This window comes from Oryx dammah, unplaced genomic scaffold (genome assembly GCF_014754425.2).
Source record: "Oryx dammah isolate SB20612 unplaced genomic scaffold, SCBI_Odam_1.1 HiC_scaffold_1, whole genome shotgun sequence".
NCBI classification, from domain to species: domain Eukaryota; kingdom Metazoa; phylum Chordata; class Mammalia; order Artiodactyla; family Bovidae; genus Oryx; species Oryx dammah.
This window is the reverse complement of record NW_024070185.1, coordinates 69,011,041-69,036,020: the sequence shown is the minus strand read 5'-3', so window position 1 is coordinate 69,036,020 and position 24,980 is coordinate 69,011,041. Positions and strand designations below refer to the sequence as shown.

Here is a 24,980-nt window from a genome sequence, read left to right as displayed (position 1 = left end):
CTCACATGATCTAGCCTAGCCAACACTTAGAAGTGAATTTGCAATAGACTATAGATGATCTGTCCTAAGAGAACTGGGTGAAATGAAGAATTTCTAATGAAAATTTAGACTCTTATTTGCTTAATCCTTTAAAATGTCTTTACATTATTTGTCAATATTTGACTATGAGGATCTTAATGTTTATTTTTAATCTAATGTCTCTCAGTAGCACACTGCAGAGGGCACAGACTCAGAGAGGTATAGAAAAGCATGTGATGGTTCATCCACATTCAGACACTATCTAAAACAAAATGCAAAAAAATAATAATAATAAAAAAATAAAACAAAATGCAAACTCCACTTTACCCGTCTGTTAGAACGTGCCACACAGTCACCCACTGGCAAGAGAAGAGGGTTCCATAATGAACTCAGAGGGTCCCTGGATGACCAGTCTGGAGAGCAACAAGGCCCTTATGAGTCTGAGAGCAAACACATGTTGAATTGGCTTACTCTGTACTAGGCCAATGCTTCTCTGGTGGCTCAGTGGTAAAGAATCCCCCTGCAATGTAGGAGGTGCAGGAGATACCGGTTTGATCAGGAAGATCCCTTGGGTCAGGAAGATCCCTGGGTCAGGAAGATCCCTTGAGGAGGGCATGGCAACCCACTGCAGTATTATTGCCATCTTAGCTTCTTCATCTGTGAAATGGGGCTAAGAGTGCTGGCCTCACTGAGTTAATCAATGATGAATTAATCCATAATGAGATAACCCATGTAAAACACCTAGCATGATATAAGAGGGGTAGAGATGGGGCTCCCTGCATATAGGTGAGGCATTCTGGGTGCTCTAGTTCTAAAAGAACCAGATCACAGTTTCTCCCGATCTCCTCTAGCCACAGAACAGGGGCCAGGGCCGCAGAATCACAAATCCAGCTGCCAACCTTAGATGGTGACATCTCTCTACCACCCAGTTACAATCTGTAGACCAAAAATCAGAAAAGGCTACTCCATCCTGCTTGTTCAACCTCCACCCTATGAAGGAGAGGAAGAATGTTACAATGTTAACCTAGTGACCTTGGGTCCTGGCTGAGCTAGGGCCCCTGCTGTCCACACACAGCCTGGCTCTGAGGGCCCTCAGCCTACTCCCCACTTAGCATTAAGGAGTTACTTCCTATGCAGAGCATGTCTCCAAAATGTGACTTCCACCCACCTCTCAGGTCCCCTAAGCCCACCAGCACCCACTCCAAGCCTACTGCCTTAGCATCCGCATGTGCTATGGTCCTCTTATCTCACCACCTCAAAACTTACCTGCTATTGACTCATTTCCACAAGTCCCCCAGAAGACAAGCTGGTTAATCTGCCAACTAAATTATATGCCAACAAACAAGTTAAAAATAATAGCTTGGGACTTCCCTGGCAGTCCAGTGATTACGACTCTGCTCCCAATGCAGAAGGCATGGGTTCCATCCCTGGTCTGTGATCAGGGAACTAAGATCTTGTGTGCTGCATAGTGTGGACAAACCAAAAAAAAAAAAAAAAAAAAAAAATTACAGCTTAACCAAGTAGGCTTCGAGATTGGTTTCTGCAGCCCCTACCTATGTGGACAGGGTGCCACTGACCAGGGATAGACCTTGGGACGCTGGGGCTGCCTTTAGTCCAAATGACTCCCAACGGGAATATGAATCATGGCACTAGATTCCTGGTTTCTTCTCTGTCCCTCACAAACAGGGTGATCTTATGAAAGTGACTCCCCTTCTAAGCCTCATCCTGGAACTCTGGTCTCTGAGGTTGATTCCCTCTAAAGTTCTGACTATCATGCCTAGCCTGACAGGGTTCCACCTTTACATTCACTCTCCTCATCATCCTTTCTCCATCACCACCATCATCGCAACCACTACAACCACCATCAGGCAGGCCACTGCAGAGATGCAGCTAAGGCTGAGTGGTGCATCTTTGAACCCAGATAGGGAGCTCTGCACTGCTGGGCTGGACTCTGTCCTGTGCCACCTGCCCCATTTGCCTGATGTCAGAGAGGGATAAAGGACAGGAAAACTGAAGACAGCCAGGTCACCACAGTGGCCACCAGAACAACTCTGGGTGGCCCCATGCTGCTGGTAGTGGAAGGGGCTGACCTGCTGAGGCCCAAGTACAAGGTGGAGGAGGACAAGGTGGACGCACATGATGCCAAAGGCCACTGAGATGTCACATAAGTCCCCAAAGGGCTAGCTGCCGGCTGCCCTGTTGCCACTTTCCAAGGCGTCACCAGCAGAGCCACCAGGAGAAATGGAGGACACTGGCGACCCTGGAGTGCACGGAGGTGGCACAAGTGCAAGATGCCAGCACACACCACGATGGTTCGCGGCAGCGTACAGGTGAGGAGTCAGAGGAGCTCTGCACCAATGCCAGCGCCGCAGAGCGGGCCTGCCGCACCCCTGCCCCTGCCCCCTGGACCAGGGCATTGGTCACCTCTGGTACCTCCATGAAGGCCTCCTGGCTAGGAGGTCTAGAGGTTTCCGCAGGGCCGAGATGAGGGACAAGAGTCAGGCCGTGAGGTCAGGATGGAGGAACCAGTGTGTGTTCAGTCTCTCAATCGTGTCCGACACTTTGTGACCCCATGGACTGCAACACGCCAGGCCTCCCTGTCCCTCGCCATCTCCCGAAGTTTGCCAAGTTCTTGTCCACTGCTTCAGCGATGCCAGCCAGCCATCTCATCCTCTGAGATGCACCAGCCCCCTCCCTAAAATCAGCCAGGTCCTTCCCCGACCCCGCCTGGCTTCCTGCGGGCTCCTTCTCCCCGCGCAGAAGAGGTGCCCCAGGCAGAATCCTGCCTTGGGAAAAGGTCCCTGCACAGCGAAAAGCACAGGGCACCCCTGAATTTACACGGTGAAGGGAGCGGGGAAGTCATGGTGCGTGACTCCCGGTCTCCTCCCAACGTGGAGGGCGGTAGGCGCCAGTACCCGCGGCAAACAGTGAGTAAGGGCCCAGAGTCTGCGCCGGGGAACAATGTGGGAGCACCAAAGATGCTGGCACAAGAAACGGCGGGAGAGGGAAGCGATATCTGGGACAGGCAGGGACCCGACCAGGGATCCAATCTTATTGGACTTTCCGTTCTCCTCGGTCGCCTTCCCCCGGGACCCTACACCCTGCATCCGACTCCGGAGACTCCTGATGGACGATTCCCCGCGCCTGGCATCCAGCGTTGGTAAAGACGCCCGCCCCGCTCCAGAGCCCTGAGGCCCGGCAGCCACCCGCCCACTTCCCCCGGAGCGCAAGGCGCAGGAGTCGCTCTCACCTTCTTCCCTGGAGGCCCGGGGACCCGAGCTGAGCTCCTTCCCTCCTGAGTCCCAGAAGTGCCAGAGGCGCTGGAGCTGCTCTGAGGTCTAACTGCGCGCAGTCGCGTCTCCTCCGCGCCCCCTCCCCGAGTCCCCGCCCCTCCGCACCCTCTCTCCGAGTCCCCGCCCCCTCCCCGAGTCCCCGCCACCCCGCGCCCCCTCCCCGAGTCCCCGCCCCCTCCCCGAGTCCCCGCCCCTCCCCGCCCCCTCCCCTCCCCGAGTCCCCGCCCCCTCCCCGAGTCCCCACCCGTCCGTGCCGCCTCCCCGAGTTCCTGTCCCTCTGTGATCCCTCTCAGAGTCCCCCTCCCAGTCCCCGCCCCTCCGTGCCCCATCCCCATCTCCCCAAGTCCCAGCCCCTTCCAAGCCTCAATAGTAGCCAACCGAGTTGAGACTGGACAAGCGCGACTCTGAACAAGGACCCCGACTTTAAAGCCTTTTTTTTCATCTAGAAAGATTACCTCTTCCCACCACGGCCCCTCGCTGGACTCGGGAGGACCAGAAGAGGTCCTTTGGGGCGAGGGAGGGGTCTGGGGAAGCCTGACGGCAGAGAACCCTCAGGCAGAGTCAGTGAGAGAGCATTAGAACAGGATGCCACGCAAGCTCACCTCTTCGCCCGTCATCCTCTCATTAGTGACCAGGACGAGGCCTACAGCTCGCTTCTAATCCTGGAAATTGGTAAAGACAGCTGAAATTTGGGTCCATTCTAGAAAGGGCCCCACTCCCAGAAGCTCTGGTTCTCCTGGTAAACAAAAGCAAATTCGGTTCTGGTTTCTGGAAGTTTCTTTTCCAATCCTCTCCTATAATCAAAGAGAATTCTTCATAGAAAACTTGCAGAAAAACTGCAATTTACAAGAAACAGCATGTCATGTATGTGCACTTCATAAATCTGGTAGGGTGATCAGAATCACAACTCTTCCCCTTGTTGGGATTAGAACAGAGAAGAAAGTACTGTGATTGCATTATAGTAGGAGCCAGAGTCCAAGATTGGGGATTTTCTTGCTGACCCAGCCACCCACTGCCCTGCAGATGCCTAGTGCTGTACTAATCCTTCATTGTGCTAATATCTTGGAATTACCCTTTACCATAGGCTGAACATTTGTGTCTCCCCAAAGTTCAGATGTTGAAATCCTAACCCCCAATGTAATGAATGGCATTAGGAGGTAAGGCTTTTGGGAGCTGTAATCAGGCCCTAAGTGTGGAGTCCTCATGAATGGGATTAATACCTTTATAAGGAGATGCCAGACATTGATTGCCCTTGTCCTCTTTGTAAGAGGATGTGAGAAGGGCCCACTTGCAACCCAGAAGAGAGATGACCCTCACCAGAACTAGACCATGCTGGTACTCTGATATCCAACTTCCAGACTCCAGAACTATAAGAAATAAATTGCTACTGTGTGTAGTCACTCAATCTGTGGTTTGTTATAGCAGCCTAAACTAAGACACACTTCCTCTGACTTTAAGTTCCTGGAAAGCAGGGACCCAGTCTAAAACTTTCTTCTTGGACTCTCTGGGTGGTCCAGTGGTTAAGAATCAATCTGCCAATGCAGGGACATAGGTTCGATCCCTTGTCCAGGAAAATCCCACATGCTATGGAGCAACTAAGCTCACGTGCCACAACTACAGAGACTTTGCTTAAGAGCGTGTGCTCTGCAATAAGAGAACCAACACAGTGAGAAGCCCGCTCACTGCAACTACAGAGTAGCCCCCGATCGCTGCAGCTAGAGAAAACTCACATGCAGCAGTGAAGACCCAGCACAGCCATCAATAAATAAATAAAATTAAAATTTCTTCTTTCCTCCACTGCTGTGTTCGTTCATATATCACAGGCACAAAAACCTGTATTTGTTCATTTTTAACTTTACTGGGTTTAGAACTACAGCACGATATTTTACACGCCTGAAGTCTCTTCCAACATGTATAATCTAAATATGTTTCTATTATTCCAGGCTAGCCTATCATGTGATCACCCAGTAAGCCAGCCAACATTCATCACACATGCAGAGCAATGGGAATCTACTAGCTGAGGTGTGATCATGCTGCAGTATGAGGTGGTAAAGAATCTGCCTGCCAGTGCAGGAGTCATAGGAAGGTTCCATCCCTGGCTTGGGAAGATCCCTTGGAAGAGGAAATGGCAACCCACTCCAGCATTCTTGCCTAGAAAATCCCATGGACAGAGGAGCCTGGCGGGCTACAGACCATAGGGTCACAAAAGAGTTGGATACGACTGAGTGACTAAACAGTAAGCAGCAGGAGTTCACGACATGCTTTGGGGGTCCCTTGGGGGAATGGTTCATGTCATCTAATCACCCACTGGTTATCTCATGAGGGCCCTGAGTCTGGCTCCTTCAGGAACTGGTGTGCAGCCCAGAGCTGCAAATTTTCTGCACCGTTGATGTGCCTGCTACAAAATAACAAATAAAAAAAGATTCAAGTTATAGTGCCTATCAGCAAAGGAACCATGTGAAGACTGTTCTCGGTTTTCCTCAAAATTGGAAACTGGTCAGCCAGTTAGGAGGTGGTTTTCTACCTGCAGAAGTCTGTGTAATCACAGCGCTGACAGCCAGAGGAAGCTGATCTGCCAGCTCAAAGCACGGACACAACTGACCACCAACCACCCATGTACCCAACACCAACCACGGAAAGTACTTTGGAGTGATGTGGTTTGGACAGCTGGCCTTAGGAAGAGCCTAGTGTAACACAGAGAATAGCCTGGAAGTTAGCAGCCCTGAATTCCCCCGTGAACTCTATGCTTTGGGCCAGTCGCCTAAGCTTCCGTGTCCTTGTCTATGAAAACATGGTTTTGGCTCCAATTGCTAAGGCTCCTTCAGACTCTCATCCTTGGGTATTGGAATGTAGGAGGATAAAAGGAACCCCATTTCTCCCAAAGAGTAGCTGCAACTTGAGTCAAAATGAGACACTGGTAGAGAAAACAGTAAAATACTTCAAAAGAAAAGAGGGTTGCCAAACTCCCCCATCAACCCCAAGGCCAAGTTGCGTTTGGATTCCTTTTGCATCAGCAGCTCTGCCAGTGGCCACATCCTTCTAAATGGCTCTTTTCTGATGGCCTTGATGACTTTCCAGCAGATTGAACCAGAACATCCTGATCTCTTTCTGGGGGTCTGCTCAACCTTGGATGCTCTCTCCACCCGTCAGGCAACAGTTATTATCACATAAGCTTCACTCTTCCTGGGCCCTCCCACGACTGGGTGACCAACCTCAGAGCCCACCCAGCCACAGGTCACTGGCCAAGAGCTGCTTTTGGGAGGCCCAGAAGGTTCTGAGGCTGCACCCCCCCAACCTTTGCTCCCAGCAACACACCCCCACCCAACACCCTTCACATACATCGATGTCCCCAGCTGGCAGGGGCTAGGGACTCCCCAGCCACTTTTGCAGGTATTTCTGTGGCACTTCCCCAGTGCCCGTCACAAGACAGCAAAGATTCAAGAGAAGGGAGAAGCAGGCCACCCAGAGGGACCTTAAGAGAATCAGAATTTCCAGAGTCACGTCTGCTCCTCTTTACAGCTAAGAAGGGAGAGGCTGGTTTCCAAAGCTACTAGTTAGTGGCTAAGGTGGAAATGACAACCCACTCCGGGATTCTTGCCTGGGGGGGACTCTCATGGACAGAGGTGCCTGGCGGGCTACAGTCCATGGGGTCGCAAAAGAGTCAGACACGACTGAGCGACTGAGCGCTCACAAACAAGGTGAGAACTGAAAACAGATTTCCTTATACCCAGTCAGGACCAGTCCCCACCTGATTTGTTACATTTTCTCAATGTAATCTCAGTGGAATCACGGATAGATGGTATTCTAAAACTCATAGATTACTTGACAAGATTCTAAAAACCCAAGGAAGTGTTCAAGGGAAATGAGAACGGGGCTGTAGCCTCTTTAAATGAAGCCTTCCTGAGCCCTTAAGTCCATGCTGTGTGTCTGGACCCCACAGGGCAGTGTCTGAACCTGATTCAGCTCCATAGATGTGATTTTTCTCCACACAGAGGAAAACTCACCAATTCCCTTTGTAAACTGAGTCAGCTCCAAGAGGAGAATCCTGAGGCCAGACCCAGGCCCCCCATGGTGATCCCATGCTGAAAATGCAGTCCCCACCAGAGGGTGGCTTCCTGTCTTCAGTCTGATCCAGCCTAGACTCAAACCTCTTCTTTTAATTTCCTGTCCCATAGTGAAGAACCAGGCTGAAACACTGAAACCAGGACTCCTTAGCAGCTCAAGTCAGCAGGAGAAAGTAACAGGAGAACAGATAAGAGGCTCATAGTCTGGGCACTCGACTGCTTTGGGAGGTGGAGTGGGTTCCCTACCTCAGCTCCATGCTGGAGAACCTGCCCCACCTTCACTCTGTGTTCGGTCTATCAGTTGTGTCCTACTCTGGCCCCGTGGACTGTAGCCCCCCGTGGACTATAACCTGCCAGGCTCCTGTCCATGAGATTTTTCAGACAAGAACACTGGAGTGGGTTGCCATTCTCCTCCTCCTGGGGATCTTCTCCACCCAGGGATCTTCACTCTATTCGGTTCCAACTGTCTCTGCTCCAGGCTCCTCGTGACTCCTTTCCCTCTTTGGTTCACCTGCTGACGTACCTAGTGCTGCGGTAGAACTTCCAGTCTGTTCTAGCTCTGCTCTCAGATTCAAAGCCTGTCTCCCCTCAAGGATGACAAACCCCACAGTTGCAACATGTGCTGAATAAATACTGGTGCCAGGCTAAAATATGGTCATACAGGCAGAGGAAAGAGAGCTGGGAAGAGAGTAAGGAAAATGGTGGCACATTCTTAAATAAAGGAGGTCACTGAATAACAGTGTTGGCCTGAGAGAGCAATGGGGTAGGCTGACCACTTTCACAGCAACTCAGGACACCTGCTGGGGAGCCAGCCAGCCTTCTCCCGTGGCGCCAGTGTGTGTACACTGGAGGGGAGGATGGGGGAACAGGCACAAGGCACTCGGACAACCTAAAGAACAGACATCCTGAACTTATGGTTGCCGGGGTGGGGGGTGGAAAGAGGGATAGCTAGGGAGTTTGGGATGGACAGGTACGTACTGCTATATTTAAAATGGATAACCAAGGACCTACCTTCTGTATAGCACACGCTGCTGCTGCTACTGCTGCTAAGTTGCTTCAGTCATGTCCAACTCTGTGCGACCCCATAGACGGCAGCCCACCAGGCTCCACCGTCCCTGGGATTCTCCAGGCAAGAACACTGGAGTGGGTTGCCACTTCCTTCTCCAATGCATGAAAGTGAAAAGTGAAAGTGAAGTCGCTTAGTCATGTCCGACTCTTCACAACCCCATGGACTGCAGCCCACCAGGCTCCTCCATCCATGGGATTTTCCAGGCAAGAGTACTGGAGTGGGGTGCCATTGCCTTTTCCGGTATAGCACATGGAATGCTGCTAAATGTTATGTGGCAGCCTGGATTGGAGGGGAGTTTGGGGAAGAATGGATGTACATCTAAGGCTGAGTCCCTCTGCTGTTCAGCTGAAACTATCACATTGTTTGTTAATTGGGTATGGTGGTGGTGGTTGAGTTGCTAAGCTGGGTCTGACTCTTGTGCCCCCAAGGACTGTAGGCTGTCAGGCTTCTCTGTCCATGGGATTCTCCAGTCAAGAATACTGGAGTGGGTAGCCATTCCCTTCTCCAGAACTTCCCCACCCAGGGATCAAATCTGGGTCTCCTACATTGTAGGCAAATTTTTTACCAACTGAGCCATCAAGGAAGCCCATATACCCCAATACAAAATAAATAGTTCAAAGGAGAAAGAAATAAAAGACAGAGGAAGACAAAGCGCTCGGGCTTTTTCTTTTAATTATTTACCAGATAAAAAAAGAAAAAATAGTGATTGTTTCTTTTTACCCCCAACATATCAGTTTCCCAAGGCCGAGTGGGAGAGAAATTTGTGGAACAGTGATCGTGCTCCTGGCCTGGAGCAGATGCCTCCCCTCGCTCTCCGCCACCCCCAGCGGGAGGGGCAGGGCCAGGGGCCAGGCAGGCGTCTGGGACTGCAGCAGGGCAGCAGTGTGGCTGGTGTTTTTTCTTCTCCCTGCTGCCAGTACATTCAGATCCTCTCCTGCCTGTCCCCCCACCATCCTCCCCTACTCGTCAAAGGAAGTAGGAAGATGGGCCTCCAGGAGGCGGGGCTGGGTGCAGAGCAGGACCGGGGAAGCACACAGCTGATGTGGCCGAGGCCACCGTCTTCTGCTTCTATTGCACATCCTGGCTCAGATGCCCTGCCCTGAGCGTTGGGCCACAACATAAGATGCTTTTGAAATTCAAACAAAAGAACTTGTTTTTCTGCCAGGCTCACGAAGGGGAGGTGTGCTGTTGTGTGGATTCTTCTGATTTGTGTTAAAGTTATATTTAAGTTATTCACCATGGGGGCACGGCAAAGATACCTTTTTAAGAAAGCAGATGGGGTTTGGATTCCTGCGGCCCTGTAGTCAAGTTCAAAAGACCCAGAGTAACGCTTTCTCCAGTCAACAGATATTCTTTTGCATAACATGGAAGAGGCAGCTGTGTCCATCAACCCCATGAGACCCCTCTCCAGTCACAGCTCTGAGCCACTTGGGGGTGACCTCTCTTTCTGAACACCTGGAGAATCTGACAATGGACCCCAGGGAGCCCTGGTGCAGGCAGGGCTCTTCCCCACTCCCCTCTCTCCCGGGCTCCTCCACAGGAGTAATGGGAAGGAACTGGCGTTTCCCTCCTTGTTTTACACTGTGCGTTTCTCCCTAAAGTGGCAGCTGTTTGAGTCTCCTCCTTCTCATTACCAGAGGGAACAGAGAGGGGCTGGGAGCTGTGTATCGGACCAACAGACAGAATAAACTCCTCTAAACACGTGGGGCGCAGGGAGGGGCCATGAGGACAGACTCTGATTTGGCAAACCTGCACAAACTCTCTCGCCTTCGCTGGCCAGAATGAGGCTGGTGGGGGAAGACAAACCTAACTGAGCCCGTGGCAGGACTGCAGGCTATGAGAGACGACAGGGCACACACAGAACCGTATAAACTGTGGCACTAGAAAGATGAGAAGGCAGGGCCATGACCCTGGCTGGCAGCACGCCTTGGGCGCACGCTTCCAGAAACTCTAAGTGTCCCGTGGTAAGTGGCGGCATCCAGAGGCAGCAGCGCTTGTCCTTCCTCCTCTTCCCAACACATTCCGAGTTTCTCGTTTAAATAACTATGTACACACACACATACACGCAAGCCTGGTCTCTCTCTGACGAGGGTCCTTCACTTGAGGGAACTACAATGGCTTTAGAGAGTTGGTTCCAATTGTCTTTTTGGAGATTTCCTGCTTGGGACCAAACCTGCAGGGAGACGAAATGGCTGAACTCTACGGCAGATCTCTGAGATGAAAGCACCCCAGTGTTTAAGGGACTGAGTCTTAATATAAATAAGGAGCCCAGGACTCCCTTCCCCATTTGGTACCCTGGCAGATGGAGCAAGCGTGCTAGGACCCATTAACCGTGAGCCAGAGGGTCACGAGCCCACCAGCCACCCTGGGAACACAGCTCCCTACCTCCCTCTGATAAGGACAGTTTCTCAAGTTCAGCTTCAAGTTCGGCATCTGAGATCCTAGTGTTAGGCACACTGTTGATATAAAACGTCTCCTGGGGGTTGTCGGGCAGATTCGAAGGTTCTTTGGTGGTGTCCTGAAGCAGGATGTCCAACTCCTTCTCCAGCTCCTCACTGTCAAAGTCTGGCGAGAAGAGACGACATAAGGACACATGGAAGTCCAGGGAGGAAATGCATTAATGATCAAGGACTGTGGACAGCAAACCCAGCTCAGCTTCACCAAAGATGCCCAGGTCTTCTTGAAGGATTATTAAAAAAAAGCTGTGTGATGGGCTTCCCTGGTGGTTAAGTGGTTAAGAGTCTGCCTGCCAATATAGGGAACACAGGTTCAATCCCTGGTCCAGGAAGATCCCACAGGCCGTGGGGCAACTAAGCCCATGTGCCACAGCTACTGAGCCTGCACTGTAGAGAGCCCATGCTCCATGACAAGAGAAGCCTGAACCCTGCAACTAGAGAGCAGCCCTTGCTTACTGCAACTAGAGAAAGCCCATGTGCAGCAACAAAGACTTAGCACAGCCAATCAATCAATAAATCAATCATGTGAGTTGGGAGGCAAAGGGTACCTTCGAGCACTCTTCTTTGTCCACACACAGAGCTAAGTCATTGAGAAGGTTTATCTTGTTTACACCAAGGAACTGACCCTGCTTCTCCTTGCCCTAGGAAGATGCCCAGGGAATAAGGGGCCCTGGAGTGCTGAGGGGCTGGTCAACAGCCTGTCAAGGAGGAAGGGCCAATTCCTTCCCATTACTCCTGCAGAGAAGCCCTGGAGATGGGGGAGAGCCCTGCCTACATTAGGAGAACTGATCCTGGCCAGACCTATCCCCGCACAGAGAGGTGAAGTCTGCTTAGAAAGGAAAGACGACAGAATCATCTTCTCAACTCACCTAGGCCATTGGTTACCCCGCCAGCCAGTGTCTGAGAAACTTCATCCTGGGTGTCACACAGCTGCAAGAGAAAAGCACCAGACCGTGAACTCTGAATGCATCTCTGGGGATCTCGGTCTTTGGATTTCCATGTTCAGGGTTACAAAGTAGTGCTGCCCCATCTGAGAATTGGGGGAAGCTTCCTCAAGTTCACAAGATCAACAGTTGGGGAAAGAAGCATCAATACAACAACGTCACTTCTGTCCTCAGAACTGTCCGGTGTAGGTACCTGCCCTGCCCAGCCCCCATACCTCCTGGATCTGATCCACAAGGCTCTCCGCCTTCTCCACTGTGACATCCTTCATGGAGAGTTTCAGCGCTCCCACCCCAGCCTGATAGGCATTGAAAACCTAAAGAGAAAGCAGTGGTCAGTGCAGATGAAGAGCACTGGGCAAAATACAGACTACACTGTCCTGTCTCCAGAAGTCGGCTTTGGGTTTTTTCCCCCTTACCCATGCACGATTTACCCCATGTCAACTGAGCCCAAAACTTCCCAACAGGAGGGGCAAAGGCAGTCCCAACCACATCCTGAAAGAACCCCAGCCTTCTCCAGACAGCAAAGCCTCAGTGGAAGGGAGAAGGGGCGGACACCGCATAGAACTGGCCAAACACTGGGGCAGAGGGGCGGTGGCTACCATCTGATCTGTCTGCGAGGCATAGATCCGGTCCAGGATGCCTTGAACTGTGTCCAGCTTGGCATGCAGGGCCTCGATGCGCTTCTCTGTCCGCTGCTTGGCCTTGAGAGACCTCAGGGCCTAGTGGGGCATGGAGACATGGTTAAGGCCAAACCAGGTAGGCCAAAGGGCCCAAGGAAGAGAGAGCTCTTCCCAGAAGGTAAGACCCACCCCGGGTTTGTAAAGCAAGCCATCATAATGCCTGGGCCACCCAGACATTCTGCTAGCGTTGAGAAGGCTGCTCTCTGAACTGGGCTCCTCTCACTGCCATCCTAGGGCACCAGGACACAGCTGGGGATGGGGAGTGGGGAGACAAAACTCACCAGCTGCTTCTTCCCTGCTCGGCATGCCCGGCGGGCTTCTTCTTTATACCTACAAAGGGACAGCTAAAAATGACGAGGCCATAGGAGGGGGGTGGCAGGGTTCTCAAGTGTCCCCACAAGTAGCACTTTTGGTGAAGGTACTTTTCAAATCTGAAAAGCAAATTCATTTCACCCAAGGGCCAGAAAAACGATGCCCAACCGCCCATGGCCAAACCCCTGCAGCAGGTTGAAATATGAGCTGGGAGGGGAGGTCTGCATGTGGGGAAGGTAAACGACCAAGGAAAAGTTATTTCAATTCATAGAGAGGGAAAACAGATCGACAAGGTGCCTTAAAGCCAGACTGCCATCCTGGGAGCTGGCATGTAGGGTGGGCTAAGTTGCTTCAGTCGTGTCTGACTCTTTGTGACTGCACAGACTATAGCCTGCCAGGCTCTTCTGTCCATGGGATTTTCCCAGGCAAGAACACTGGAAGGGGTTGCCATGCTCCCCTTCAGAGGATCTTCCCGACCCAGGGATCGAACCCTAGTCTCTTATGTCTCCTGCACTGGTAGGCAGACTCTCTACCACTAGCACCACCTGGAAAGCCAGCAGGCAGGGAATGACTTCCTAACACCTCCAATGACCTTGGCGTTCCTACAAGGTGGGGATTCTCCCGCTGTAAGAGGGTGTGAACAAGCACATTCTGATTCCACGTCTATATATCCTAACCTTTCAGGGAAGTGCTTACATGTCTTCAGCAGGGATGTCTTGCCTGGTCATCCGAGGGGAAGGGCAGGGGTCCCTTACCAAGACCCCCAGAAGGCTGTATATACCTGGTGCATTCACTACTATTGGGCTGGCTAAAGAGTTCATTCAGGTTTTTCTGTAAGATCTTACCAAAAAACCCGAATGAACTCTTCGGCCAACTCAACACATCCCCAAGATAAGGCCTGGCTCAGTAAACCCTGGTTAAATGGATGATGGCTTAGAAGAACATAAACACAGTGCTAACAGCTGCACTTGCAGGGGGAAGAATTCATTTTGTTTTCCTTTGTGATAATTGGTGCTTTCTGTGACTGTTGCACTGAGCAGTTAGTACTTTCCTAATCAGCAAAATATAACCTTAATTCTTCTTTTTAAAGAGCCCACGGTTGCCAGTGCTTTGCTGGTTCTGAGGGCCGGCCAGGGTGGGATCTGGGGCACTCAGCTCAGGGGGAGTTACCTCTCGGCTTCCTGCGACAAGGACTCCACCTTGCGGGACAGCAGCTGTTCACTCTGCATCAGCTGGTAGACCCCGACATCCACGTCGTTGACAGGAGAGACCTTGGCGTGGGGGCCTCGGGCAAACTTCACAATCTGAACGGACAGGGACAAATTACTGCTGCTCTGACCCCGAATGCTGAGAAACCCCTGGGCAGCACACAGTGGACAAGGTCTCGGGGAGTGAGGGGAGAAGGAACGCGTTCCTGTACCTTCTCCCCATTCTGCTCCAGGACGGTGACCCGCTTCTCTTTCTGTAGCTGCAGCAACACCAGGTAGAAGGTCCTCTCGTCCGGACAGGAGCCTGCACACAGGGTGCTGAGCTCTGACAGGGCCACCACGGGGTGCGAGGAGAGCGGGGAGTTCTGATACAGACGGTACACCTCCTCAGCCTTCTCCTGCAGGGGAAGTGCAAAGTGCCTGCGGGGAGGGATCGCCGCCCCGAGAAACCTGAGAGCCCTGAGCCGTGTTTCAGATCCACGATCACACAAGGTCAGAGGAGGGGAGCACCCAACCTGTCCTCAGCTTTGGAAAAGGAAAAAGGATTCATGTTTTTTTTTAAACCTTGGAGGAATGTCTGGTGAGCATGGGTGAAATAAGGCACATGGTCTGTTGGGAGCCAACTCGGCTTGCCCTTCCATTTGGGACTCCATGTTCCTGCATCTCCCTTGCCTATGGGCCCCCAAGGGGAGAATGAAGCACTGTGGTGTGGTGGCATGGCCACAGATGGAGAGCCGAGGCTGGTGGTCAGGCTAGCCTGTGTGATCCTGAATCAGTCGCTCTCACTGGTCCTTGGCAAGCTGGAGAAGGCGGATGGACACGATGTCTATAAACTCCCGGCCAGTCCCAGTCTCTCCACTTTTATGCCAAATGGGAATCCGGCAAACTGGAATAGTACCGAGTCTAGAAAGAGCCCCAAGAGGGAAGTATTGGGATGGAATTTTCATGAAAATTTAGGAATCTTTAGACTTAGATGAGAAGTCTAAGAAACACAGGTTCCCAGAAACAATGCCACTGTCTTCCTCCTTCGTGGAGATTACTCTTTCAATCTTCTGCAATTAAGAAATATATACTGAAGTATGCACAGGATGCTATGAAAATACAGAGAAGGACTACCCAGGAGTTCAGCAATTGCTCAGAAAATAATAGTTGTTGAGCAGAATCCCATAGGTAAGTCATTATGTGGGATGTTGGTGGGAAGGTCATCTCAGGAAGAGGAATAGTCACAAGCAGCAGCATGAAGTCTGAGTCTTCTTCACCACATATACAAAAATACCTACTACATTATTACCATTTAAATTGAGAAAATGAAAGCATAAAATATTTGAAGAAAATGCTTAAAAGAAAAATCTTATTAACCTTTGAAGTAGAGGGTTATGTCTTTCTAAGCAAGAGCAGAAAAGTTACACACCTTTCTAAGTAAGAGCAGAAATTCAGTAGCCAAAAAGGAAAATTTGAAAAATCTATAGAAATATAAAAACTTTTATATGTAGAAGACATCATAAGTAAAAATGAAAACAAGAAACTGAGGGACAATATTAAATTCTTAATACTAAATATATCTTTTATATATAAACATGTATGAAAGTGTGGTTTTTCTGTCATATCCAGTTCTTTGCGACCCCACGGACTGTAGCCAGCCAGGCTCTTCTGTCCATGGGATTCTCTAGGCAAGAATACTGGAGTGCGTTGCCATGCCCTCTTGCAGGGGATCTTCCCAACCTAGGGACTGAACCTGGGTCTCCCATGCAGACTACAGTCTGTGGGGTGGCAAAGAGTCAGACATGACACGCATGCACACACACACACCCTTAATAAACAGAAAACTCCTACCAATAATATAAAAGACAAAGAATCCAAAATAAAAACAGGCAAAGGCTATAAAGAGGCAATTCACAGAAGAGAATATGTCAATGGCCAGTGGATAGGTGAAAAGATGCTCAAATTCCAAAAGGAAGTATTTTTATTCATCAAACTGACAAAATTTAAAAGACTTATGTTATCCAGTGCTGGCAAGGATGTGAGGAAACTGGGTACTTTAATGTAATCTTCATGAAAGTGTAAATTAGTACAAACTTTTGAAAAGTAATTTGGTAATTTCTGTTAAAACTTAGAATGTACATATACATTTCTAGAAAATAAAAGTGAAGAGTATACATGTAGGCACAAGGCTGTCAAAGAAATATTTCTTTGTAACAGAGAGAAACTGGAATGACTTAAATATCCATTTGTGTGGTAACTATTGGATAAATTGTGGTGAGTCTACAGATTATTATGCAGCCATCCAAAAGAATGAAGTAGATCTGTATCATGTAGGAGGGACCTAGAAGGGTGCTCATGATATATTAAGGTGGGGGGAAAAAAAGGGCTGGTTGTAGACCAACAGGTAAAATAAGGTAACATTTCTAGATAAAAATGTACATATATATGTATGTATATGGCCTTCCCTGGTGGCTCAGTGGTGAAGAATCCACCTGCCAATGCGGAAGACACAGGTTCCATCCCTGGGTTGGTAAGATCCCCTGAAAATGGCTACCCACTCCAGTATTTTTGCCTAGAGAATCCCATGGACAGAGGCCCACCAGGTGGTGGGCTACAGTCCATGGGGTCGCCAAGAGTCAAACATGATGGAGTAACTGAACAACAACAAATTATGTATGTGTATATTCACTTACTGTGTTAACCAATATTTACTGACTCTCTACTATGTACCAGGCACTGTTCCCAGGCCCCATGAAACTTCTCCCTTCTGGTGGGGGAGAAAGATAAAATACAAGTAAATAAAAATTTCAGGAAGTACTAAATGCCAACAAGAAGATAAAATGGAAAGTAACATAATAAGGTCAATAAGAAGGGATGTGTGCTTCTGCAAACAGAACTGGGAAGGGAATGTACCCAAAGAGGTGGAGATGGGATGAAAAGAAAGGCAACTTTCTTTGTACAATTTTTGCAAATCACAATCTCTATGGGCAATTTTTACTGTTTTGTATTTCTTTCAAATAAGATTAATACTTGCTGGCTGCTTTCTGCATTTAGACTTGGGAAAGTCAGTTAACCTCAGAAACAGGCTTTCTTTGTTTTATAAAACTATCCAGATAAGACCCTTTATTTTCACACAGGAAAACAAGTCTCCTTCCCAAGAGAAAACCATGTATCTGAAGTCATCATATATTTGGTAGTAGATGTCACTGAATGAGATTAAGCATCAAAGTGTTCTGTGTAGTGATGTAAGCTGAAAGTGAGGTCACTCAGTTGTGTCTGACTCTTTGCGACCCCATGGATTGTAGCCTATCAGGCTCCTCCGTCCATGGGATTTTCCAGGCAAGAGTGCTGAAGTGGATTGCCATTTCCTTCTCCAGGGGATCTTCCCGACCCAGGAATCGAACCCGGGTCTCCCACATTGCAGGCAGACGCTTTACCATCTGAGCCACACAGAGTTAACAGTCCATGCCCTTGAAGAGCCAGATTTATTTTTCTACCTAAAGTGGATTAGACTACTCTGCTGTCAAAAATTGTTGGTTCTTAGAAGATTTCTATGATTCCACTCCCATCTACCCCCATCTCTGCCTTTGCTGTCAAAACACTGAGTCCAAAACTACAACTGTGAGGATAAATGGATGGACCCCCTGTTGCTCCAGGTTGGAGAACACCTGAAGGAAAAGACCACAAGGAGGGAAAGGGCTGGCCCAGAACCACTTAAGCCACCAAGCAGTTTTTGTGTGTCCCTGGCCAAGCCCTGAAGGCTGAGAGGGAGGGTAGTGCAGAGGGGGAGAGGTGATTTCCTGAAGAAAATGCATGCCGCTTAGTCAAAAATCCCAGGGGACAGGGAGAGCAGGTAGGTTTTGGAGACTTGATCCCCAGGGTGAGGTGGCAGGGAGGAGGGCTGTCTGTCAGGGTGAGGAGAAAGTGGAGCTTCTCATGGCAGCGGGGGGAGGGCGGGGTTGCAACCTGGCCCCAGCTGTGTGGAAGCCTCCAGGGCTCTGAGGCTGGACTTCAAGTGATTATGCCGTTCAAATATTAGTCACTCAGTTGTGTCCAACTCTTTGCAACCCCATGGACTGCAATCCACCAGGCTCCTCTGTCCTTGGGATTCTCTAGGCAAGAATACTGGAGTGGGTAGCCATTCTTTTCTCCAGAGGGTCTTCTCAACCCAGGGGTCAAACTCAGGTCTCCTGCATTGCAGGTGGATTCTTTACCACTGAGCCACCAGGGAAGGTTGAGCTTGTGAGTTTCAAAAATAACCACTGTCTGCAAGTCTACTTTATAGACACTGTGTTCAGTCAGCTTTATAAACACACACACACACACACACACGAACTTAAGGTTACTATAACTTCGCCCACCACAGTCAGGTGGAGCGGTGGGGGTGATGCAGGTCTGCCCTAGGTTATAGAGTAGGTGGAGGGCTTCCCTGGGGGTCCAGTGGTTAAGAATCTGCCTTGCAATGCAGGGGACACAGGTTCCAGCCCTGGTCAAGGAAGATCTCACATGCCATAGAACAACTACGCCCATGCGCCACAACTACTGAGCCCATTTGCCTATAGCCCGTGCTCCGCAGCAGGACAAGCCACCACAATGTAAGCCCGTGCACCAGAACTAGAGAATAGCCCCTGCTGGCTGCAACGAGATAAAGCCCTCTCACAGCCACGAAGGTCCAGCACAACCAAAAATAAAATCAAATAATCTTTTTTAAAAAAGTGTGTGTGGAAGTAAAAATGTGGGGACAGCAAAGCTTGCCTAAGAAGGAGACACAGCAGTGACTAGTCACGGCCCCAGGTCCCACAAGGAGTCATCCTGAGATGGGAAAACTGGGGTGGGTTTACAGGCTGAAGGAGAGCATGAAAGAGTGGAAGGAATATACAGATTGGGAGGGTCACTGATGCCACTAAGGGCTGGGACAGACTTCAGAGCACATAGGGGACAGAGGAAGGACACTTCATCCTCTGAGCTTGGGGAGGAAGTAGGGCTGAGAGGAGGTCAAATTGAAAGCGGTAAGACAGAAAGTTGAAGTGCGACTAAGGGGATTCTTCCTATGTTCTCAGTGCAGTATCTGCAGAGAACATGAAGCACATGTGTGTGTGGGGAATGGGGGGTGGAGGTGGGGGTGGGACAGGAACATTAGGCAGCAGAGTGGCTCCGAGGGCCCTCCTAAAGCTGGGATTTTGTAAGGGGCCCCACTCCTGGTGACAGAGCAATTTTTTCTGGCAGAAATGAAGGACCATGGGGCTGTTCTAAGGTGGTTGATTTGCTGGTGTCTCTGGTGTGGCCTGAGAGCTGCAGAAGAGCCAAAGGTGTAGATAAGAGAAGCAGTCAAGCATCAGTGGCATGCTCTGGGCTTTGGACAGAAGGCAGGCCGGGAGGAAGCTGAATGGCCAGAAGAGCATGAAAGGAAAAGAGCCTGGTGGTTTGACGGTGGTAAGCAAGGGAGAAAGAAGGACATCTGAGCCTAGCTTGCTGATTTGTTGTTGCTGTTTAGTCACTCAGTTGTGCCCAACTCTTTTTCAACCCATGGACTGTAGGGACCCATGGACTTTTTTCGATCCAGGCTCCTCTGTCCATGGGATTTCCCAGGCAAGAATACTGGAGAGGTTTGCCACCTCCTTCTCCAGGGGATCTTCCTCATCCAGGTATCAAACATGCATCTCCTGCACTGGCAGGCGGGTTCTTTACCACCGAGCCACCAAGGAAGCCCAGTTTACTGATTTAGGGAGGGCAAAGCTGAAAGAGGAAATGGCAACCACGTTTTCTAAACTTTAGTTTATCATTAATCCCTACAAATACAGAAATTACTCAACTGTGTGTAACTGACAATTTCTAGATAGAGGTTCACCCTTGAAATGTACAAGTCCAACCAACAACTCATTGCTACAAAGTATAGCAAAAGGAAGGTCAGATAAACTCAGTTATCAGCTCTGTCAACCCATAAAAAAAGATTGGTTCTTTTTCTAATGATTCACCCAAGCCACCCAAGAAACGTAGAGGGTCCTGTCATCACCCCAGATGACACCCAGACCTCTGACTCCTGAGCACCCACCTTAAGAAGCTCCACAGCCACGAGCACCTCCTCGGCAGGAACCTTATGATCCCCTAGCATGTTGGAAAGAGTCCACTTGAGGGGCTTCAGCAGGAAGACTCCGACCCCCCAGGAGATCCAGCTGCTGTCTACACTGGCCATGAAGTCAGACTCCCGCTGCAGCTCCCCTCGACTGCCGGTGAAGAAAGAAAAGGGCAGGTGGCAGGCTTTACTGCAATGGCCCCACCTCCCTCCTTAGCCCAAAGAGGAATGTGATCGTCATATTCATAAGCGCCATTTACCAGGCACCTTCATGTCAGCTACTGTGAGCAGTGCTGTTTATGCTCCAGCTCCAAGCCTCACAACAATTTTTGGCAAGAGAAAACTGAGGGACTGAGAAGACAACAGAGGCCAAAGCTAAACTATAATCTGGCTCCAAAATGCAAGCTCTCTGATAAGGCTCCAGAGACACAGGAGGCCACAGGGCCTGTGTTGAGACTTCCCTTGACGAATAGAGCTCAAAACAATAACGGATTAGTGTCAAGGGCAAGACATGAGGATGAAGACAAAGCAGTTCAGAGAAAGGGTTTTCTGCTAGTCCTAAGCTTGGGTGTAGATAAGGCACAAGCATTTCAAAGTCCTAGTAGTAAGTAGCTAGTTTTACTGAATGCTTCCCACTGTGCTAAGGGGTGCTAAGGAGTACCTCTTCAAATACACAAAATAAATATAAGTACAATCATGTTTTATAACTTATCAAACTGAGGCTTATGGGAGAGGTACATATTTTTTCCTCGGTCACATAATTTAGCATATGGCAGAGCCAGGATTTGCACCCAGGCCAACTGACCCTCAATCAAAGCTGTTAACTACTCTGCTATGCTGCTTCTACGGAAAAATGTCTCCCTCAGAAATTCTTCAGGTCCCAGGCCCTGTCAAACATTAGGAGGCCTCAGTGGGGTGCCAGCAGTCAGGAGAGGAGAAATAGAGGTACTACAGGTCTCTGGGCAGGAAGTGGGAGAGGATGGTCCTGTTGTAATAAGGAAGCTCATATTCTTCCTGCCCCTCACTGACTTTTTCAGCTACTGTCTACCCTGTGCCCCATGTGGGAGAAGTTCCAGAAATGGCTTGCCCCATCAATGTCAGTCAAGGGAAGGGGGCTGGGAGGAAGGAAGATCTCTTAATTGGGAAGAGGGCTGAGCTAAAAGCAACATATCAAAGTTGACTTTCGTCAGTCTCCGACCCTGACGAAGTCACTGTGCTAGAGAGGCCGCTCAGTATATGACATATACAACCTGAGCGCAAATGCTCGAGACTCAGAAGACCCCAGGTCCAGCCCTGCCATAACCTCTAACCATCTGTGTAACCCCCAGTAAGTTGCTGCACCTCTCTCAGACTCAGCTTCTGTCTGAGAGGATAATTCCGTCACCGCAGGACTGCTGAAAGAGCCAGATGAAATGTTGTAGGCAAAATACCTGCACACAGCAAAGTGCTGTATATCTGTTAGATGTTCATGCTACCAGCCTCAGGAATCTAGAAAAACCCTGCACCTGTCGCACAGGTAGCACCTACAGGACCTTCTCGGATCACCAAGATACTCAGTCATGTCCTCCGCTCTAAACAGCCTGTGCCAAGGACAAGCCAAGACAGGCCAGACACAATACCTGTGCCGGGGGGCTGTTGGCAAGGTCCCTACACACCTCTCCCTCACCACTACTTTCTTCTTAGCTCCGCCCTTCCTTAGTTCAATAAATCCTGTCTCGCAGACCTTCTGTTGTGGGGTTATTCACATTTGGAAGCCCCTACATAACGGGATTCCAGTCCAGATCACTGTCACCTCCCCCAGGCTGGCTTCTCCTCTTACCGTCTGGATCGCATCTAATCAGGCTATCCTGGCCCCTCAATTTCCTCCATACCCCACCTCCCATTCCCTCCAAACACCCCTAACCTGGCCTCCTTAGCCCACTGAGCAAACACAGACGGCTCCTGGAAGCCAGACCCGGGACTGGGCGCGGTGCGCCCGGGAGAACTGCCTGGGTCGCTGCCCGCGGGGAGCCGCCCCGCCCCCCGGCCGGGCCCGCCCTCACCGCAGCAGGTCCTGCAGCACGGTGGCCAGCCCCAACGGGACGCTGCCCTTGCGTTGAAAGGCCTCCTGCAAGTCCCGCAGACGCAGGCGCACTACCCCCTGGCGGCGGCTGTGGCTCAGCACCAACGGCGCCCAGAAGCCCATCTTGCTGTCCCAGTCGGTGCTGTTCACCTCGCGACTCCTTTTGAAGGCGGAGAACAGGAAGGACATGCGCTCCTCATCCTCCTCCCACTCCGGGGGCAGTAGGCCCGCCGGGTCTCCCCCGGCCGGGGCCTCGGCCTCCCGTTCCGGGGACCACATCGGAACCTCAGCCCCGCCAAGGAACCGAACACAAGCCTGGCCCTAGTCCCCTTCCGCCCTGGTTCCCTCCCGGCTTCCGTTCCTGGGCCACCTCCTCCTCTGTCATTACGTCACCACGGCGTGAAATAAGTCTCTCACGTCCTCACAGCGCATGAGTCTCTATGCCCGGCCTGCGCCAGGAGACGAGATAATGACCCTATTTTCTAAGAAGCTCAGAGCGCTTGCGCTGACCCCTCCTCCCGCAGCCTTTGTGCGGAAAGGAGGACCTCGCGCGTGCGCGGCGGGTAGGTGAGCGTCGCGCCCCCTCGGGAATCATAGAGTTTGGCCCAGCGTTGTAGAGAGGCGAATGATTATGCCTCAAACTTGTGGTGGTTTCAGGTACTAGGATGCAAGAGTATCGCTAAGGGGCCTCAGAGGCACCAGGATCGCCGCATGGATCACCGTTCATCGCTGCTTGACCCGGCGGTCTTACTTCGGACATTTAAACTTCCAAGTTAGCCTTCGTTTACAGTAATGTCAGCGGATGAACGAAACTGTCACTCAATCTCTGTGACAATGTATACACCGATTTTCAGGAATATACACGTTTCTACTTTCCTTGCTCCCCACCTTCTACCCTGGAGTGACCCTTCTGTTTCCTTCTCAGAATCAGTATCCAACAGATCCCTTAAGATCGAGCCCAATTCTAATCTTCCTTGAGGGACTTGCCTGGCAGTCTAGTGGTTAACACTCCCCGCTTGCACTGTAGGAGGCATGGGTTTGATGCCTGGTTGGGCTGCCGTCTATGGGGTCGCACAGAGTCGGACACGACTGAAGCGACTTAGCAGCAGCAGCAGGGCAGCAAAGATCCCACAAGCCTCGTGGCGAGGCCCCCAAACACATAAGAACAACAAAACCTTTCTTGAAACCATTTCAGACTGCATGATTGTTGATTTCTTTTCTGGAGTGGACCGTTTAGCATTTACCAGTCTGTGTCCTGATCCCTGCGGGCAGGTGCAATTTCCTTAAATATCTACGTTGCATAATGGCGCCGTTGCTTGCTTGTTGCTACGTCAGTCGTGTCCGACTCTGTGCGACCCCATAGACCGCAGCCCACCAGGCTTCCCGGTCCCTGGGATTCTCCAGGCAAGAACACTGGAGTGGGATGCCATTTCCTTCTCTAGTGCATGAAAGTGAAAAGTGAAAGTGAAGTCGCTTAGAAATGTTGCCATAGAAATGTTTCAGAAACTGAAATCTACATAACTTGACTCTTGCCCTTCTAATATCTTAGAATATTGTTAGTCTCAAAAACAAAAAAAAAAAAAAAAAGAAAAGAGAGAGAAAGAACACCTCATGAGTGTTTGAGGAGCGTGTCTGGTGTCTTAAGAATCAATTAGTTTTCTTTTTAACTGAACCGTTTAAAAGGCAAAAGGAGTTTCTTTAATGGAACCAGGTAACAATCATCAGAGTTGGATGTACACTTGGCCTCTGCCACTCACTGGCTGTGTGACCTTGATTAAATACCTAAACTTTCTGAGCTGCTTTTGTAAAATTTTATTTCCTAATGGGGTTGTCTGAAGGAAATGTTATGTAAAATAACTGGCACATAATGTAGTAGGTGTTATCACTGAGTGGCAGGCTGTTTAGTAGTTGGGACCCAGTTTAAGGAAGAATTTTAATAAGCATTTTGAAGGAGAAGGGATATGATTGGCTACATGAATGAATGTGTCCACTGATATTAAGACGTTATGTTATATTCTTCCAAGAACGTTCACAGTCAATATCTCATTTAATACTTATAGCAACTGACAAAAATTTTCCTTGACCACACTCTAGACAGGTTCTTCTGAAGCCTCTTCTTAACTATACTTGTCAACCTTGGCCTATAAAGATGTAAACAAAGACTAACATAGCTTCTAACAGCTGAAGGCATATTCACAGGATGACCCTAGCCACCTCTTAAAGTGCCTACCTGAGAACACTCAAGGTTGTCAAAAACTTTACTGCTTGTTTCCATCCAACACCCGAAGACAGGGCCCCTGTCTCTTGGCCTCTGTGGCAGGGGAGGATTCTTACTCTGATAAGTCCTAGTTTGCAAACCTATACGAGTTTTACAGGGATCAACCTCCTTTTTTTTTTTTTTTTTTTTGTAATTTCTCACTGCCCTAACACTGCTGAGACACCCTCATCCTCTTACCCATTCCCTCATTCTCCCTTTAAAGAGCCCCATCACCTCTGTACAAATGAAAGTTGAGTTCAGTTCACCCTGGACTTTTTCCTATTGTAATAGTATATTACTGATTAAAATCTGTCCTGACTACGTTAACTAATGTCTGGCTTTATAAACAAAGAACAAATTTTGATCCAACCCTGTGAGATGTTTTGGTACTTCCTCCATTTTACAGAAGGGAAAGTTGTATCATGACTACTATGAGTCTGGTAGAAAACATTCCAGAAAAGAATAGTATATAATGTGAGTTGTACCCTGAGAAACATATCTCAGCTATGCTGTCATACCCTATAAAACAACCCATTGGTCTATGTCATGAAAGAGTCCAGGT

The 24,980-nt window shown here is 49.8% G+C and overlaps 1 protein-coding gene across 1 annotated transcript; it reads right to left on the bottom strand.

The window, feature by feature from the left end:
• Positions 1–9,096: 9,096 nt before the first annotated feature.
• CHMP7 (charged multivesicular body protein 7) lies at positions 9,097–22,524 on the bottom strand. Its single transcript, XM_040243110.1, has 10 exons — positions 22,142–22,524; positions 20,079–20,250; positions 14,257–14,442; positions 14,007–14,140; positions 12,806–12,854; positions 12,444–12,563; positions 12,060–12,158; positions 11,770–11,830; positions 10,830–11,009; positions 9,097–10,617 (listed from the first exon to the last, which is right to left on the bottom strand). The coding sequence occupies exons 1-10, from the start codon at positions 22,438–22,440 to the stop codon at positions 10,565–10,567; spliced, it is 1,353 nt and encodes a 450-aa protein (XP_040099044.1). The 5' UTR covers positions 22,441–22,524; the 3' UTR covers positions 9,097–10,564.
• Positions 22,525–24,980: the final 2,456 nt, after the last annotated feature.

Bases quoted from the DNA above. Each gene is read 5' to 3' on its own strand.
- CHMP7 (XM_040243110.1), bottom strand. From the start codon at position 22,440: ATGTGGTCCCCGGAACGGGAGGCCGAGGCCCCGGCCGGGGGAGACCCG. The intron at 11,010-11,769 runs GTGAGTTGAGAA...TCTTCTCGCCAG, and splicing joins CGGGGTAACCAATGGCCTAG to ACTTTGACAGTGAGGAGCTG. The intron at 10,618-10,829 runs GTAGGGAGCTGT...GTCTCCCTGCAG, and splicing joins ACTGTCCTTATCAGAGGGAG to GTTTGGTCCCAAGCAGGAAA.